This window comes from Dromiciops gliroides, chromosome 3 (assembly GCF_019393635.1).
Source record: "Dromiciops gliroides isolate mDroGli1 chromosome 3, mDroGli1.pri, whole genome shotgun sequence".
NCBI classification, from domain to species: Eukaryota; Metazoa; Chordata; class Mammalia; order Microbiotheria; family Microbiotheriidae; genus Dromiciops; species Dromiciops gliroides.
Genome location: NC_057863.1, coordinates 480,592,105 through 480,611,269, shown reverse-complemented (window position 1 = coordinate 480,611,269; position 19,165 = coordinate 480,592,105). Strand labels below are relative to the sequence as shown.

Genomic DNA, 19,165 nt, shown 5'->3' with positions numbered 1-19,165 from the left:
CAGTCGCAGACGATCATGGATCAGCGCCTTGAAGAGCCACAGGCCACAGTGTGGCTGTGCAGTCCTATACGTGCCTCAGATACTAGGTGTATAAAACCCTGAGCAAGTCACTGAAACTTTCTTTCTGCTTATTTCTTCAACTATAAAACGAATAGCATCTACCTCACAGGGTTGTTATGAGGATTAAATAAGATAAGTGCTTTGTAATGCATAGCAGTTTAAGGTCCTAAAGCTTAAAACAGCTCGAGACTTTTGGGGATACACCAGATAAATGCTATTTACTATAAAGGGCTATATAAATGTAAACTATTACTGTTACCTTGAGATTTATCTGATTAGCTTGGGCTTGGAGATTCGCTATTTTACGGTGAGAAACCATTTAAATGAACTTCTATTTGAAACGTCTGTTTTCCCCCTAAAGGCTGAAAACAGCGGAAAACCCGCATACCATTTTTCTTTATGAGAAACTATATCGCCAAGTCCCAGCAAAACAAAATCGCCTATGTGTGGTGTTGTCCCAAAGCTCCAGCCTCAGGCCAGGAGGGGCTGGGAAGTCACCTTTCAGAGGCGACTCTAAAAGGCAGAGGTGTAAGCGAGCGGCGCCGGGCCACGCTCGGGACTCGGGACATGCGCGCCCCAAAGACTCGGTGGCGTGGCCCCCGAGGACAATGACAATAATTTAGCCCGGCGGCCCAGGTGCGGCGCCCGGCGGGGGCTTGGGGTCGCACAGTCCCGGGCCCGGCCGGAGTCCGGAGTTGACTGGAAAATGTCAGCGCACAGGAGCTTTCAACACCTTTCCGGCGGGGCCGGCTGAGGAGGAGGAAAGAAGGGGGAAGTGTGGGGAGCAGGCGCGGGGAGAGTGAAATCATTGTTTCTCCAGAGATGGGGCTTGGCCTCGCTCCCTGGCCCCGGTCCAGGGTTGCAGTCACAGGAAGATGGGGTAGGGTGGTGGGGTTTGGGGTTTTTTTTTTTTTTTGCCTTTTCGATATAAAAGATGCAATACGGCTTAAAACATTTAAAAGAAGGTATGAATATTGTTGGGGCGGGGGGCTCCCTACCCGGCACGGTTTCTGAGACGCCCACTAAGAGCGAAACCATCCAAGCCAGCCCAGGACCGCGGGCCCCAGAAGGACCCCCTACGGAGCCGGCCTTCCTTCCCTCCCCGCCCTCCCCCCCAACCGTCTTTCCTCTCGTCCCCAATACCCAGAAGCCACTGCGCCCCAGCACGCACGCGCAGTAGAGGCGACCGCCTCAGGAAGAGGAAAATGGAATAAACAACTCCGAGAAGCAAGAGCGCGAGCCACGGAGTGAAGGCAGAATTTAAAAATAAACCGCACTTCCCCCCACCCTACCCCACCTACCCTTCCCTTCTTTCACCTCGCCGCCGCTGCCGCCTTTCTTCCCCCTCTCTCCCCTCCCTGCAACTCTCCGCCCGGGCCCTCGCGCTGAAACTCGTGCGCCCGCCCCGGCGTCCCGCGCGGCCCCTTTAAGAAAAGAGCGAGAGAGTGAGCGAGAGAGAATCCCAACTCTCCCCCCCCTCCCCTTCCCTCTTTTCTACCCCCTTCTCCTCCCCCTCCCCTTTCCCCTCTCCCCTCCCCCCCTTCTCCCCGGGCGGCTCCGGCTCCCGCTGCGGGACAGACCCACCCGCCCGGGCTTTTCTCCGGCACGGGCTGTGCTTCCCTCCCTCCCCAGTCTATGGTGGCGTCGGCGGCTCCTCGGGCGGCAGCGGAAGGCGAGGCTGCGGCGTTGCCATGATCAGCGGCAGCGGCGGCCTCCCGCCCCCCCAGCCGTCCCCCTCCTCCGCCGTCGCCGCCTCCTCTTCTGCGGCCGCCGCGGCCGTGGTGGTGGCCCCGCCGGGGGTCGGCGGGGTCCCCGGCGTGGTCGCTGCGGCGGCGGCGGGCGTGAAGCTCAAGTACTGTCGGTACTACGCCAAGGACAAGACGTGTTTCTACGGGGAGGAGTGTCAGTTCCTGCATGAAGACCCGGCCGCCGGGACAGCCCCGGGCCTCGGCCTCCATAGCAACAGCGTTCCCCTAGCCCTGGCCGGTGGTGGGGCTGCGGCGCCCGGACCCGCGGGCTACCCGCTCGGAGCTGGCCCAGGTGGCGGAGTGGGGCCGCCGCCAGGTCCCAAGAAGCCGGACCTGGCGGGGCCCGGAGGAGGAGCAGGCGGCAGCGCCGGAGGAGGAGGAGGAGCAGCAGCAGCAGCAGCAGCAGCAGGCGGCGGAGGCGGGGGGCTGGACGCACCGCGGCTGCCAAGTGAGTGCCAAGTCCGGGGCTGCGGGCTGGGCTGGGTTGGCCAGGCCAGAGAGGCCTAGGACGGGACGGGACAAGGCTCCGGGGCCGCCGGCGCCCTGCGCTAGGGCCGCTGCCTCCTCTCCTCCCCTCCCGGGCGAGGCCTAGGCCCAGGCCCGGCCCCCTCGCCTCCTTCCTTCTGCCCGGGGACAACCCGGGAGGCTTGGGATCCGGGAATGGGAGGGGGAGTAAGGGGGATGGGCGGCGGAGCCCGGAGTGTGAGAGAGACTGGGGAGTTTCCGGGGGTGTGGAAAGGGGTTGGGTTTGTAGACACTTGTGGTGTTGGGGAAGAAGGGATTGATGCTTTGAAAGAGAGTGAATTTTGAGGTTCCACTCTGTGTAGGAGGGAGAGAAAGTTGGTTTTCTGCGGGGAACTGGGTGTGTAAGTGTTTGGGTGCTTACATTTGGGAGAATTTGTGAGACGGGAATTGTTAATAAGGGTGGGGATGAAGTGACTTAGGTTTTAACTTTTAGGGTGGGGAATCTCCAGCTTTTCTGATCTTTCTTTTCTGTCTTATCTTGCTTAGTCAACTACTTCTTGGCCGGGGTAATTTTTTCCACAACTTTTAATGCCACAGATACATGTCCCAAATATGCCACAAAGTATCCAACGAGACACTTGGCATATGCTAAGCACCAAGCAGATATTAATTGAACGAAAGACTGTAACTCTGCTGGTTTGCGTTGCTTGACAATGTGGATAATGTCAAGATACCTTTATAATATTTATCAATGTCAGTAATATCCTCCATGAGTAGAGAAGGTGCTGTATTCCAGAACTATGTTTTTCAGAAAACTGCTTCTAAAGTAGAGCTGACATATTGGAGTGATATAATTACTGAATTTTCATTTTTGTTTTTTTAGTTTTGCTGTCGTTATACTGTGAACTCCATGAGAGCAGGGACTATTTTGGCCTTTTTTTGTATCCGTATCCCTCAGCACAGTGCTTGGCACATAGTAGGCATTTGATAAATGTTTGTTGACTTGTAAATTTCTCAAATATGAAATAGCCACGAATTTTTAGACAGCTAGGTTTCAAAATAATTTGCCTAAGCAGTTGAACTTTGGTTAGGGCAGCTTTTTTTCCTGTAGTTGAACTTGGCACATCAGTTTCAACATAACACAATTGCTTTTGTTTTGCTAAATAATTACTTATCTCAGACTTAAAATTTGGTGTCTTGCAGGAAATGAGCATTTTTTTCTTGGCATACTTTATTGGGTCTTTAAAACATGAGACAGTTTATACTTTTCCAAGATTTTAGGAAGCTAATTTGCATTTCGAAGTATACTTTTGGCTTTTCTAGAGTGAGTTTTAGTTGCAACTACAGAGTTGTGAATTAGTAGTATTGATAAACTAGTGAAATTGTGAAGGTTACTGATATAGTTTTATTATTCGTAGTAAGAGAGACAAAACTTGGATGTCACCGTTAAAGATATGCACAATTTTTAACTGATATATTTATAATAATATGAGATCTTTTTATCTCATATTCCCTGTCTATCAGTTCTTTTTCTGCTCCTGTTTCTGGGTTGGGCTGAATAAGGTAAACTCCTAAGTGGTTGCAAGTGGCTTCTTATTTCTGATCTTGAATAATCCATTTGAATCCTACAAACATTTATTAAGTGCCTGCTCTATTAGATCCTAAAGTAGACACTGGGAATATACAAGGAAAGTGAAAAGGTCTCTGCCTTCAAGGAATTTATATTCTAGGCTGAGGATACACTATGTAAACAGATAATTATAGACTAGATAGCATGAGTAAGGAGAGAGCACTAATAACTAACTAGTGGGAACTTGCAGGGGGTCCAGTTGGTGGTAGGTATAAACGGAACCTAGGGATTCCTAGGGGTAGAGGTGAAGAGGTAATGCATAATCCAAGCATGGGCAAAGGAGCCTGTGCAGAGGCACAGAGTAGGAGATAAAATTCCTTGTTCAGGGAACAGTGTGTAGGCTAGTTGGGTTAGAATGTGGAATGTGTGAATTGGGGAAGTTAAGTGCAGTAACCCTTGAAAGGTGTACGGAAGCCAGATTGTGTAGGGCTTGCAGCCTAGGAGTTTTTCATTTTATCCTAGAGGCTACGGGGAAGCCTGAAGCTTTTTGTAGCAAAGGAATGGTATCATCAGACTAGTGCTTTAGGAAGATTATTTTAGCAACCTTTTAAAGGATGAATTGGAGAGGATTATTGATTAGCAGCTGAGAGGCCAGTTTGAGGCTCATGTAATAGTTTTTAGTGCAGTGATTCTCAAACTTTTTGGTCTACCTCTTCTAGACCACTACTTGTTCCAGTACTACACTTTGAGAACTGGTGGCTAAGTGAGATGAGACAGGGGAACAATTACATTGTGGTAGAGGTGGAATTGACAAGACTTGGTTACCAATTGGATATATGGAGATCAAGAGAAATGTAGAGAATGCCACAGGATGTAAATTCGGGTGACCTCAGCAGAAACAGTCTGGGAATTCTGGAGGTTGTTTTTTTGGCAGGAGCGAATAATGAATTAATTCCCTGCTGGACATGTTGAGTTTAAGATGACTATGGGCATCTTGTTGGAGATGCCTAATAAATAGTTGGTGATGCAGGACTGGAGCTCAGAAGAGATATTAGGGCTAAATATGTAGATCTGGGAGTCATTGGCATAGAGCTGATAATTGACATCACCCACCCAGTCCCTTCATGAGAATTGATTCTATCAGCAAGAGGGAGAAGAGAGCCAAGGACAGAGCCTTGGGATCACCTCACTGGGTTTATGACGGAGATGATAATCCAAGATAAGAGACTGGGAAGGATGAAGCAGAAGGAGGGAGTAACCAGGAAGAGGCAGTAGTTTGCAGTTTCAAATAGTGCAGTGATGTCTGGAAGAATGAACTCCGAAAAAGCAATTCCAGTTGTGTAGTGAAGTTGGAAACTTTTTGCCTGGAGGTTGAGAAGAAAATTGATGGAGAGGAGAGGAAGGAATTTGACTTTGAAAGAAGGGGTGATAGCTTGGGGGAATGATTGAGTCTTGTGAAAGTTTTATAAGGGGTGTGTGTGTGTGTGTGTGTGTGTGTGTGTGTGTGTGTGTGTGTGTGTGTGTGTGTGTGTGTGTGGAGGGTGCCAGTGCAAACAAAGAGATTGAAGATTAGAAAGAATTAGGTGGGAATGATCCAAAGGGCAAGAATTCTAGATTCTAGTTCTAAATCTGAAAGCTTATTTTAGAAGCCATCTAGTCTAAGTCCCTTCCATTTATAAATGAGCAAACTCAGGTCCTAGGTGGTTGTGACTTGCTGACTTACATGCATAGTAAGCATTCGAGGTGGAATTTGAATGTAGGTCCTTTGACTATAGCACTAGTGCTCTTTAGGTTATAATGTTAGACAGTGAACCTTGGCAAGAAGGGCCATCTTTTCATCAGAAGTTGCAATAAAAAAAAGAATGGGGGGCAGCTAGGTGGCACAGTGGATAGAGCACTGGCCCTGAAGTCAGGAGGACCTGAGTACAAATCCAACCTCAAATACTTGACACTTACTAGCTGTGTGACCCTGCACAAGTCACTTAACCCCAATTGCCTCAAAAAAAAAAAAGAATGGAAGATAATGCAGGCTTTTGAGGTACAGATGTTTCAGTCTCTCCTTATTACTTGCTGCCTTTAAACATCCTCAGAAATCTCTCATTTTTAATTAAGAACTGAACAAACTAAACAAACCTTGACTTCTTATCCTACTATTCCTTCAGGTCTTATCCTATGTCCTTCTTTCTCTTTCACAGCCAAAATCCTAGAAGATGTCTGTACTCTTTGCCAGCACTTTCACACCTCCTACTCTCTTCTCAGCTCTTTGCAATCTGGCTTCCATCTCTACCACCTAAATGAAACTGCTCTCTCCAAGGTCACTATTGATGTCCTTATTGCTAAATCATATAACCTTTTCTGGATCATCCTTTTTAACAACTATCATATTGGTACTGTTGGTCAACCAATATTCTGAATATTCTCACCACCTTCCATTTTCTCATACTACTTTTTTATTATTCTCTTTAACTTGTCTGACCAAGTTTTCTTAGTTTTTGCAGGATCATCCAATCCATATACTGTCTCCTGTGCATGGGTGTACCTCAAGAATCTGACCTAGTCTTCATGTGCTTCTCCCATCTCATCATGGCTTCATTTATTATGTTTATGTAGATGATCCCGTCCTCTTCTTGCCAAGTTCCATTTCCCCACTTCTCACTGCCACATAGACATCTGCAAATGGATATATCATTGGCACTTCAAACTCAACATGTTCACACTAGAACTTTATTCCTAAACTTCCCAACTTACTTTTTGTTGAAGCTATCACTACTCTTCCAGATGCCTATTTTGGAAACCTAGGAGTCATCAACTACTCTTCATTCTCTCCACTCATAGCCAGCCAATTGTCAAGACTTGTCCATACCACCTCCTCAGCATTTCCTTTCTACTCGAAACACAACCAATCCTGACCCGGCTTCTTAAACTTTTTCCACTCGACCTCTTTTTGCTGGAGAAATTTTTACTTGACCCCAGGTATTTAGGTATGTAAAATAGTTGTATGTAACCTTTTACTATTTTTTTGTGATCCCCTACGTTCAGTTACATGACCCCATATGGGGTTCTGACCCACCGTTTAAGATGCTTTGCTCTAGACCAGGCCCTTCATCACTTCTCACCAGAACTATTGGAATAGCCTCTTAATTGATTTGCCTCCTTTTTCTTATATCCTTCTCAAGCTTGTCCTCCAGCCAAGTTGTCTTGTTGTTCCCCGTGTAAGACATCTCTTGTTTTTGTGACTTTGTATAGGCTGTCCCATGTGCCTAGAATGTTTTCTCTATTCCTCATGTCTGATAGTGCAAGTGCTGTCTTCAGAAGTTCTTTCTTTCTTAGTTAAAAATTTTTTTGGGGTATCTTTTGTCTTCACATCACCTTGATTTTTGAATATATAGTCTTTCCCTTTTCAGTGAATGATCCCTTTTAATAAAGAATTAACAAAGAAAGGGGAAAAAAAAGCATTTCAGCAAAACATTACCAAGGTTGACTGTGTATGCAGTAGCACACACTTACATTTTACCCATTCCTACCCAAATTGAACCCTCCCCACTCCAAGTCAAAGAAGGGAGGGAATTGCATTTTCATAACTTTGATGGTCATAATAATGGCAGTGTTCAGTTTGGGGTATTTTGTTCTTTCCATTTACATTGTTATAATTCTGTATATTGTTTTTCTTGGTTGATTTACTTCACTTTGCATCAGTTCAGATAAGTCAGTCTATGCTTTCCTCTATTATTGATTTCATTATTTCTTATGTCACAGTAATATTTCCTTAATTCATGTATCACCATTTGTTTAGGCCATCCTCCACGGATGGATATTTACTTTGTTTCCAGTTCTTTGATACCTCAAAAAGTGTTGCTACTGTGGTAAAAATTATTTGTGGTAAAGATTAATATCCAAAGTTTTGGCTGAATCATTTGGGAGGGGCCACACCTGGCCCACTCTGAGATTGCGCTATTACCATTATAAGTTAAATTTGTACATACCAATGTTTATTTTTTTGAGTCAAAAGTGTACAGTATTTCTTTAATGCTTGATATTTAAAGAAATGTCTTGTAAAAGTTTGAGTAGCATGCCTTTATCTTACAAGTGGGACATTTAAGATACAAAGAAGCTAGACTTTTGCTTAATATCATATCTATTTCATATAAGACCTGAGAAATGTTTTAATCTTTCATTGAATTTATTACCTTTTTCCTCCTTCTTGGCTTTTATATATTTATCTCTTTCCATTTTCAGGCATTGTTTAATGCACAAATGGTGGGGTGAAAGTGAATGTATCATAGCATATATTTTTGCTACTTGATGAAATTCTATTAATTTAAAAAACATTTACTTGAGATTTTTGGTTTATAAGATTTCTGTTGGATTGTTTGTCCTCAATTCTGTATTGTTCTAAAACTTGGGCTTAATTGAATTGTACTTAAGATTTTCAAACAAGAATAAATCTAAGTATGATCTCATAGTCTATGATAAGGCTACTGTACTAAGATTCTTATGGTTGGCTTCTAGCTACCTGGGTTCTTTTTGTAGGTTTTAAACATATATATTAGTTCTCAAATGCTTAATTTTCTGGGGTTAAAAACAAATAAAGGGCTATAATTTCACTGGTATCAGGAGTTCCCTATTGAGAAATCAATGCAGGTAGATCCTTTGCAACTGAAGAGATTTAATCCAAAGGTTCTTAACCATTTTGGTGTCATTGACACCCTTGGTAATCTGATGAAGCCTATGGACTCTTCTCAGAATAATGTTTTTAAATGTATAAAATAAAACACATAGTATTTCAAAGGAAGCCAAATATATTGAAGTACAATTGTCAAAATAATTTTTAAATCAAGTCAATAGATTCCAGGTTAAGAATTCTGAGAACTGAGAGGTAAAATGATGTGCTCAGTATGCCAAAATCAGGACTTGAATGATGATCTTCTTCTTCTTCTTCTTCTTTTTTTTTTTTTGCGGGGGCAGTGGGGGTTAAGTGACTTGCCCAGGGTCACACAGCTAGTAAGTATCAAGTGTCTGAAGTTAGATTTGAACTCAGGTCCTCCTGAATCCAGGGTTGGTGGTTTATCCACTGCGCCACCTAGCTGCCCCCGATGGTCTTCTTGAATGTTTGAGTTCAGTTTTATCCACTATTCTTTACTGCCTCTTAAAAATAGAAGATTTTTGCCACTAACTTTGATGGAGAGGTGATTTCATATAATTCAGATACCATTTCATCCATACTTCATTTTTACTTTTTGTGTGATTCTTACTCCATTTTTTGGGGGTGGTGGGGCAATGAGGGTTAAGTGACTTGCCCAGGGGCACACAGCTAGTGTCAAGTGTCTGAGGCTGGATTTGAACTCAGGTCTTTCTGAATCCAGGGCCAGTGCTCTATCTACTGCGCCACCTAGCTGCCCCTCCTTTACTCCATTTTTTTTTTTTTTTTTTTTTTTTTTTTTTAGTGAGGCAATTGGGGTTAAGTGACTTGCCCAGGGTCACACAGCTAGTAAGTGTTAAGTGTCTGAGGCCGGATTTGAACTCAGGTACTCCTGAATCCAGGGCCGATGCTTTATCCACTGCGCCACCTAGCCGCCCCTTACTCCATTTTCTTAAAAGTGCTCCTATTATGTAAGGCATGGGGTTAAATGCTGTGTATACAAAAATGAAAAAGATTGTTCCTGTTCTCAAGGAGCTTACATTTTAATAGGGGAGCTATGACATGTGCACAGATAACTACAATAAAAGAATGTGATAAAGGATAATACAATAGTGATAAAGGAGGTATAATTCTGAAAGAAAATTTGAAAGGGGAAGGAGAAATTGCTGTCAGAAAGACTGATCAAAGAAGGCTTCATAAAAGAATTAGCTTCTGTGCTGTGTCTTGAAAAGAGGAAGGAAGATGTTCTAAAATGCAAGAAGGTGGGGAGGGTTATAGGATAAGGTTAAAAACAAAAAAGCTAGGTTTTTTTTTTTTTTTGTCCAGAACATGGATTGTGTAAGGAGAGTAGTTTGAAATAAGACTGGAAAGGTAAGTAAATGTCAGATTATATAGGAAATGGAGTCCTAGATGCTAGATGATTTGTCCTAATCTAATCAGTTAGTAATCCCATGTCCTCTGACTCCCAATAATGCCTCTTCTTTCTTCTCAAACACTTCAAACTCAACAAAGGGGAAGGATAAGAATAAGCATTTATTAAGTACCTACTGTGTGTGCCAGGCATTATGCTAAACACTTTATAAATATCTCATTTGATGAAAATGTATTTTTTTCTACCAACTCTCCCTAGTTTCCAACTTCCTGTTTCTGTTAAGGTACCACCACCTTTTTAGCTACACAGGTTTGCAGTCTTGGGAGTCAGCCTTGATTATTTCCTTTTCCTTCTCTATGTCCAATCAGTTATAGACTTTTATTGAGTCTATATTCACAAGGCCTTAACATCTTTCCCTTTTTCTGAACTATGCATTACAGTGGCCTGCTTCTGGTTTCTCTCTTCTCCATTTCATCCTTAACATAGATTCAAAATGAAGCACATCATTCCTGTAAAGAATTAATTGTTACTTGAGGTTTTTATGCCTCTGTGTGCACTGGCCTGGGGCTCTGCAAACCGCATGGTGCTCCACCCACTGGTTGTAGCTGTTGCCATGGCTCTGTCTTCTAGAAAGGGTTATTGAACCTTATTGCTTGATTTATAAGATAATGAATATATTGAGTCTTGCTGATGTTTTATCCTTTTGATAAATTGTTTATCATTTCAAGTATCTGTTATTGTTATTGAACTAGATAGAGAATTCATGGACAAGATGATGTGGTTTACTTGCTTAATGAAGATTCTGTAATAATGTTTAATAATATCAGCCATTTACATTCATTTATCATTTGTATGTCATTGTGACTATGTATACTATGGGTATGGTTTGGGACTATATATATATTTCAAGTATATCCTAAGTTATGCAGTGTAGCACGCATTTTTACCGTCAAATTGTCTTTGGTGAAATTAATATGAGATTTATGATTTATGGAAACTTAACATTTCAGAGACTAATTGCTCTTACAATGAGCTTAATGGAGATGGTTCAACTCCATGCTGCAGGCCCTGGAGAGAATATATGTACAACAGGAGGAGAGACAGGTACATGTAAGATACTCTGATGGAGTCTGAGAGAACAGCCAAATATATTCAGGAAGTTCATAGTTTGCTTATGAGAGCAGCTATGTAGAGCACAATTGCTGGACATAGTCCAGTTTCTTCCTCTCTCACTCCAAAAATGTTCTGGTGCCATGTTAGCCCTAATGCATGCTCCTGGTTTAACTTAACTTGGCTTCTTCACTCAGTCTGGTGGCATGGTCAGAATCCATCCACCTGAGGCCTAGCACAATTATTAGATGTCTATGCACCACGAGATGTGGTATGGTAACCTTTCCATAACATTTTCAGGTGTCATCATGGATACATAACTAAATTTGGCCTTGATCCAGACATATAGTGGTAAAAAGTGTTAGTAATATCATAACTGTCTCAATATTGTATTGCATATGGACATAAGTATCCTCCAAAGGGGGGACTCCAATATGCTGTATATATATCAAGTTTAAACTTATTTTGTATATTTTGAAGAACTTTCATTGTTTAATTTGAACATTTTTGGACAATGCTATGCTAAAGATTAATGAAAATCCAGCAGTTCCAGAGACAACCAGAATCCAGACACAGTCAGAATCCAGACCAGAGTCCAGTTCCCCTGATGACATCTCAACCCTCCTTCTTTTTTTTTTTTTTTTTTTTTTTTTTTTTTTAGTGAGGCAGTTGGGGTTAAGTGACTTGCCCAGGGTCACACAGCTAGTAAGTATTAAGTGTCTGAGGCCAGACCTGAACTCAGGTACTCCTGACTCCAGGGCCGATGCTCTATCCACTTCATCACCTAGCTGCCCCTCAACCCTCCTTCTAAGACAAGATTTTAAGGACTTTAAATGGACATTTTTGTTTTTCCTTCTGTTACTGTATACATCATCTGTAATATGTATTTTCCCTTTCTTATATTGTTATTAGCATATTGTTTGTTAGCATTGGTTATGATATTCTGTTATTTTTTAAAATTTATTTATTATTTATTGTTTCATCAAGGAAACACCTCATGTTTCTTGATGAAACAAAGGGGGGAATGTAAAGAATTAATTGTTATTTGAGGTTTTTATGCCTCGGCACACACTGGCCTGGGGCTCTGCAAACTGCACAGTGCTCCATCCACTGGTTGTAGCCGTTGCCATGGCGCTGGCACCTCATGTCATCACCACTCACCGACACCTACATGGGCCTGGCAAAATTATAATGATTGGAAGCCTAATGAGGGCAGTCATATGACTGTCAGAGCGGCCATCCCATTGGCTGGGGCTGTGTGGGGTTTTTCTGGGATTGGGGGAGGAGAAGTGGGCATTCTGGCTGGATGCTGGAACGACAGGAGTTCTGCGTATTCTCAGCTGATTCCTGGGCAGTGGTATCTTTTGAGGTTGTATAATTTCCCTTTCCCCATTTTATTTCCTTTCACTTGATCCTACTGATCCTGTTTGTGTTTTTTTTAAGTTCGTTCTTATTAAAATAAATCCTGTTCTGTTTTGAGGGAGGCTGCTGGTCTCCTTCCTTGCCCCAATATTGCGGTGAGCCGCTTAGCTAACACTCTCCAGTTAAAAATTGGTCCCCACATTCCCCATAGTGCCTCAGTTACCTAAAGGATTAAATGCAAGCATATTGCATTTGAATCCCTCTGTAGTCTGGTTTCTTCTCTATTCTAGGCTTGTAGCACATTTCTTTCCTTCACATTGTAGCCACATTGACTTGCTTACACAGTGTCTCATTTTTCATCTTTGCACTGGTCTTGTCATGTATTCTTTTCTCACTGTTCGTTGTCTCTTAGAATTCCTAGCACCCTTATCATTTTAACCCAAGTCACCTACATAAGGCTTATTCTAATTCTGGAAGTTGCTAATGCAACTCCCCCCCCCCCAATATATATTACTTTATATATATTTTGTTTTTGCTGATTTTTTTGCACATTTTCCCCCCTGGAACGTAAGCTTCTTGAAGGACAAGCACTTCAGTTTTTCTTTGTATTCCCAGTGCCTAGCACTGTGCCTGTTACATGATAGGCGCTTAGTAAATGCTTTTTTTGTGAATGAACGTGGATGGTGTTGACAGTAAAAGTCAGGTGCAAATATCCATACTTGTGGGCTATATAATATTTACCAGTAATTTTTTTTTGGGGGGGGTGAGGCAATTGTGGTTAAGTGACTTGCCCAGGGTCACATAGCTAGTAAATGTCAAGTGTCTAAGGACGGATTTGAACTCAGGTCCTCTTGATTCCAGGGCCGGTGCTTCATCCACTGAGCTACCTAGCTGCTCCTGTTTTGTTTTGTTTTTGCTGGATAGAGCAGCAGGCAGTTCTCTATCTCTGTCTGTCTTCCACACTTATCTGCCCTCTCCCCCTCCTTTCCTTCCTTTTTTTTTTTGATAATAGCTAAGTTTATCTACTTTAAAACTTAATATAATATTGTTTCATTTTTTAAAAATGTTATACATGAGTCGTCATGTAAAACAGCTCCACACTAGCCAGGTTGTGAAAGAAAACAGACAAAAACAAAACTTCAGATTAAGGAACTATCAAAAAAAATATGCTTCAATTCTGTTTTCAGATACCATCAGTTCTTTTTCTGTAGATGGATTGCAATTTTCATAAGTCTTAACTATTTTTATATTCTTGTTCATTTTGTTGAGGAGAAGGGACCAACATTTTATTTCTCTGAATTTGCTAAATCTCCTACTCCTAATTTTGGGTTAAATCTACACCTGTTTGTACTTTTCACTGGGTTGTGATTGTTAATGCCTCAGGGTACCTTAAATGTGATCATGGCTTCCTGGAAGGAAGTCCTCAATTAGGTTTTGAGTCAACACCATGTGTAGTTAAAGAGTGCTTAACCTTTTTTTGTGTCATGGGCTCCTTTGGCAGTCTGGTAATATAAGTGTTTTTAAATACATAAAATACATAGAATTTCAAAGGAAACCATTTATATTAAAATGCAGATAGTTTCATCTATCTACAAAAACTAGTTCATAGACTCAAGTCTATGAACCTCAAGTTCAGAGAGGGTTCTACCTCTGGTATAGTGGTTAGAGTTTTGGACCCACAGACTGTAAGAATTAAGTTAGTCCCTAAGTGTCTGAAGGAAGATGCAATGTGACTTCAAGCAGGTCATTTAGCTTCTAGAAGTCTCCCATTTTGTCATCTGTGAAAATGACATAGTTATATCGCCTACCTTACAGAGTTATTTTGAGGCTCAAACAAGAGACTTAAAACATTCCAATAAGAGATTACATGCTGTGGCAGCTAGGTGGCGCAGTGGATAAAGCACTGGCCTTGGATTCAGGAGGACCTGAGTTAGTTCAAATCCAGCCTCAGACACTTGACACTTACTAGCTGTGGGACCCTGGGCAAGTCACTTAACCCTCATTGCCCAGCAAAAAACACAAACAAAAAGTCTACATGCTACTACTACCTCTGTCAGTCCAAATAATTACCATCAGTCTTCCTTTCTTCCTCTTTTCTTTCCCTCCTCCTTCCCCCATACCTTTTTAGGTTTTTTGCCTTAGGTACTTGAAAGGTTCCGTGACTAAGGCCACTCAGCCAATAAATGACAGAGACAGGGCTTGAACATGAGGCTTCCTGACTTTAAGGCCAGTTCTTGATACCAGCTGCCCATCAAGGTTGTTTTTTGTTTGTTTTGTTTTGTTTTGTTTTTTTTATGAAGACAGGAAGTTTTTCTAGTTATTTCTTTTCAGGTGGTCTTTACTGGGCTGGTTGAGCATGAGAATGCTAGCAGAAATATTTTTTCTTTTATTAAGGTCATTTTCTGGTTATAAGAATTATTTACCTTCCTTATTTCTGGGATTACTCTTGAGGGTAGTTAGAGGCATTTTCCAAGAAACTTCTAGTATGGATTCTGATATATGGTAGAATAAGTTATAATGAAGATCCTTCAGCCAGGAAACTTCATAAATACATCCACAGAGTTGAGTTGTCTTTAGACTTTTTTGATTACATGTCTCTAGTTGTAAAAGATTTTGAGCACATTCCCAAATATATTTTAATTTATTTATAAAATTTATAAAGTGCTACTGTACTAATACATACATTATTTTAAACCAAGTAAATTTTGAAAAGATTAAAGATGAAATAAATAGTACCTTTTACTTGTTAATTATTCATTAATAGTACAAAAAACCCCTTTTTGCCTAGGCCAGGACCATTCTAGGTGCGCTGCTGCCCTAAGGGGAGTAGTACAGACAGCCTAAGGGGAGGGCCAGCAGGGGTGGAGGTGGGTGGGGATGACTGATGAAATGCATGCCTGCTTGGTGAGTACAGAACCTCTACTGGCTAGTCAAGGGAAGAATAGCAGACATAGGTGGTAGTTGCCTGCATGTTAAACAGTTGTGTTTCTTTTCTTCATTCTAATTTTTTTTTGTCTGTACCCAAGTGAATTGTCTTTTACACTCTTTAGGTGCATACATTCACTTTGGAAATCACCAGGCAAGAGATTTCTGGAATTTTCTTTCTGTCATTGGATTGAGTATGTACTAGAAATGAATTTCTGAGGCATATCTATATTTAGATTGAAGTCAGGTTGTCCACGTAGAGTGATTTACCATAACTGGTTTCGATTACTTAATACCACTTGAATAAATTTGTGTCTAATGATACTTTTATCGGACAAAATGTTTTAAAGTTCTAGTCTTCAAAAAGATTGGTGCCTATTTGTGAAATGACCTATTCTCAGAAATGGAATGAATTTGATAGTTAAAAACCTCAATCATATTATGGTTGTCTAATAGAATTCTCAGAAGAATCTTTCATTTGTATGTTTATGATTTCTCTCTTGTCTTCTCTTAAAGCTAAATAAATATCCCCAGTTCTCTCAGCTTATCCTTATATCTCAAGTCCTTTCACAATCCAAGGTTGTTCTCAATTCTTACCCTGGTGTCCAGTCTGTGGAGAGATTTCAAGGATTCTGTGAACTTGGATGGGGGGGCATTAATTAGAGTTCATTGAACTCTAATTGAAGTTTTGCATTTCATTCAGTTATTTAAGAACATTCTGAGAAGAAATCCATGACATGTAAAAGGTGATAAACTCCTTTTCTGGATGGTGTCCTTACTGAAAGACATTATTCCAGCTGTTTCCCAGGGCAAAGTATACCAGGTGTATCACCTCTTTAACCTTGAAAGTGATTTCTTTCTTCTTGTAGCCCGAGGTGGAATTCGATTTCAGTCTTGATTATTATTACTGTTAATTCACATCAATTTTTTTTTTAAGTGAGGCAGTTGGGGTTAAGTGACTTGCCCAGGGTCACACAGCTAGTAAGTGTTAAGTGTCTGAGGTCGCATTTGAACTCAGGTACTCCTGACTCCAGGGCCAGTGCTCTATCCACTGTGCCACCTAGCTGCCCCAATTCACATCAATTTTTCAGTCCACTAAAACCTGCAGATCTTTTTTGGTGCATTTTACCTTGATGTGCCTTTCCCATCTTGTACTTGTAAAATTGGGTTGTTTTTTCCACTTAAATGTAAGACTTTACATTTATCCCTCTTAAATTTAATTTTCTTAGATTTTGTCTAATGTTGTAGCCTGTCAAAATAATTTTGGATCCTGTCATCTAGCTTTCCCTTCTAGCTTTGTCATGTGAAAATTTGATAAACATATCATTTATACTTTTAAGCCTTTGGTAAAAATGTTAAGTCAGGCCAAGCATAAATCACTGGGTGGGGAATTCCACTGGAGAAGATTCTCATCCATTAACTTCCACTGATGAAGTCTGGCCATTCAGTTTGTTCCAAATCTACCCAATTGTATTGTCTAGCTCATCATCCACATTCCCTTGGTAAAGCCTGTTGGACTGATTCTGGAGTCAGAGGACCTAAATTCAAAGCCACCACAGATGATTAATTCTGAGCTTCAGTTTCTTCATCTACAAAATGATGGGGTTAGACTACCAGGCTTCTGAGATATCGTCCAGCTCTTGATCTATGATCCTTTCATCCCAGAACCCTCTGTCAGTACTTTTGATGAAATGTTCAAAATTGCTTGAGTTTGGTTTTCCTATGAAAGGTAGATAATTCTTATTTAATGGTTTGTATCTTTAGAGCTAGCTGTTAAATAAGCAACATATTGTAATGTCAGGAACTCTGAATTTGGAGTCATGGGCTAAATTTGAATCCTGCCTCTAATTTATTAGCTATGTCCTCTTGGGTAAAATCATTTAACTTTACTGGGAATCTTTAGTTTCCATACTATCAAAATAAGATTGACTTCTGTGTTCTCTAAGGTTCCTTCTAGATCTAATTCTGAGATCTGCTGTTTGACTCTTTTTACAAGACCCAGTTTGGAGAAAAAGAGGGATAAGGCAAAGAAGGGACATTTTTTTCTCCATTTATTCTTTTTTTTCCCCCATAAAAGTATTTTATTATTTTCTAATTACATGTAGATATCATTTTCAACATTTTTTATATAAGATATCTAGTTTCAATTTTTCTTCCTCTCTCCCCTCCCTCCCTCCTCCCCAAGACAGCAAGCAATCCAGTATAGGTTATATATGTACAATCACATTAAACATATTTCTGCATTAGTCATGTTGTGAAAGAAGAATTAGAGCAAAAAGGAAAAACCTCAAAAAAGAAAAACAACAACAACAAAAACAATAGAAATGGTATGGTTCAATCTGCATCTAGATTCCACAGTTCTTTTTTTTTTTCTGGATTTGGAGAGCATTTTCTATCATGAGTCCTTTGGAACTATCTTGCACCATTGCATTGCTGAGAAGAATCAATTCTATCATAGTTGATCAACACACAATGTTGTTGATACTGTGTATAATGTTCTCCTGGTTCTGCTCATCTCACTCAGCATCAGTTCATGCAAGTCCTTCCAGGTTTCTCTGAAATCTGCCTGCTCATCGTTTCTTACAGCACAATAGTATTCCATTATATTCATATACCACAACTTGTTCAGCCATTCCCCACTATGATGGGCAACCCCTTAATTTCCAACTCTTTGCCAGCACAAAAAGAGCAGCTATAAATATTTTTGTACATGTGGGTCCTTTTCCCTTTTTTAATGACTTCATTGGGAAAAAGACCTAATACTGGTATTGCTGGGTCAGAGGGTATGCAAAGCTTTATAGCCTTTTGGGTATCGTTCCAAACTGCTCTCCAGAATGGCTGGATCAGTTCACAGCTCCACCAACAATGCATTAGTGTTCCAATTTTTCCACAGCTTCTCCAGCATTTATTATATTCCTTTTTTTGTCATATTAACCAATCTGATAGGTGTCAGGTGGTACCTCAGAGTTTTAATTTGCATTTCTCTAATCAGTAGTGATTTAGAGCATTTTTTCATATGGCAATAGATAGCTTTGACCATTTCTCAATTGGGGAATGACTTGGATTCTTATAAATTAGATTTAGTTCCCAATATATTTTAGAAATGAGGCCTTTATCAGAAATACTGGATATAAAAATGGTTTCCCAGCTTTCTGCCTCCCTTCTAATTTTGGACGCATTGCTTCTGTTTGTATAAAACCTTTTTAATTTAATCAAAATCATCCATTTTGCATTTCATAGTATTCCCTATCTCTTGTTTGGTCATAAACTGTTCTCCTTTCCAAAGATCTGAGAGGTAAACTACTTCCTCTCCTAGCTTACCTATGGTATCACCTTTTATGTCTAAATCGTGTACCCAAGACAGCTAGGTGACACAGTGGATAAAGCACCAGCCCTGGATTCAGGAGGACCTGAGTTCAAATCCAGCCTCAGACACTTGACACTTACTAGCTGTGTGATCTTGGGCAAGTCACTTAACTCTTACACACACACACACACACACACACACACACACACCAAAAAACCTACTTGTAAATCATGTACCCATTTTGATCTTATTTTAGTATAAGGTGTAAGATGTTGGTCTATACTTTGTTTCTGCCATACTCTCTTCCAGTTTTCCCAGCAGTTTTTGTCAAATACTTAGTTCCTTTCCCAGAAGCTGGAGTCTTTGGATTTATCAAACAGTACATTGCTAAAGTCATTTACTACTGTGTCTTCTGTGCCTAACCTATTCCACTGATCCTCCACTCTGTTACTTAGTCAGTACCACATAGTTTTGATGACTGCACCTTTATAGTAAAGCTTCAGATTTGGTACAGCTAGCCCACCTTCCTGTGCATTTTTTATTAGTTCCCTTGATATTCTTGACCTTTTGTTTTTCCAGATGAATTTTGTTATTATTTTTTCTAGCT

At 41.0% G+C, this 19,165-nt stretch overlaps 1 protein-coding gene across 3 annotated transcripts in view; it reads left to right on the top strand.

Annotated features, from left to right (window-relative positions):
* Positions 1-1,186: 1,186 nt before the first annotated feature.
* The window catches only part of PAN3 (poly(A) specific ribonuclease subunit PAN3), a 159,399-nt gene continuing 141,420 nt past the window's right edge, over positions 1,187-19,165 (top strand). For all 3 annotated transcript variants that reach the window (XM_043991259.1, XM_043991258.1, XM_043991260.1), the window contains exon 1: positions 1,187-2,256. In XM_043991259.1, coding sequence (XP_043847194.1) covers positions 1,752-2,256 — 505 coding nt within the window. In that variant the 5' untranslated portion in view covers positions 1,187-1,751. The remainder of the gene's footprint in view (positions 2,257-19,165) is intronic.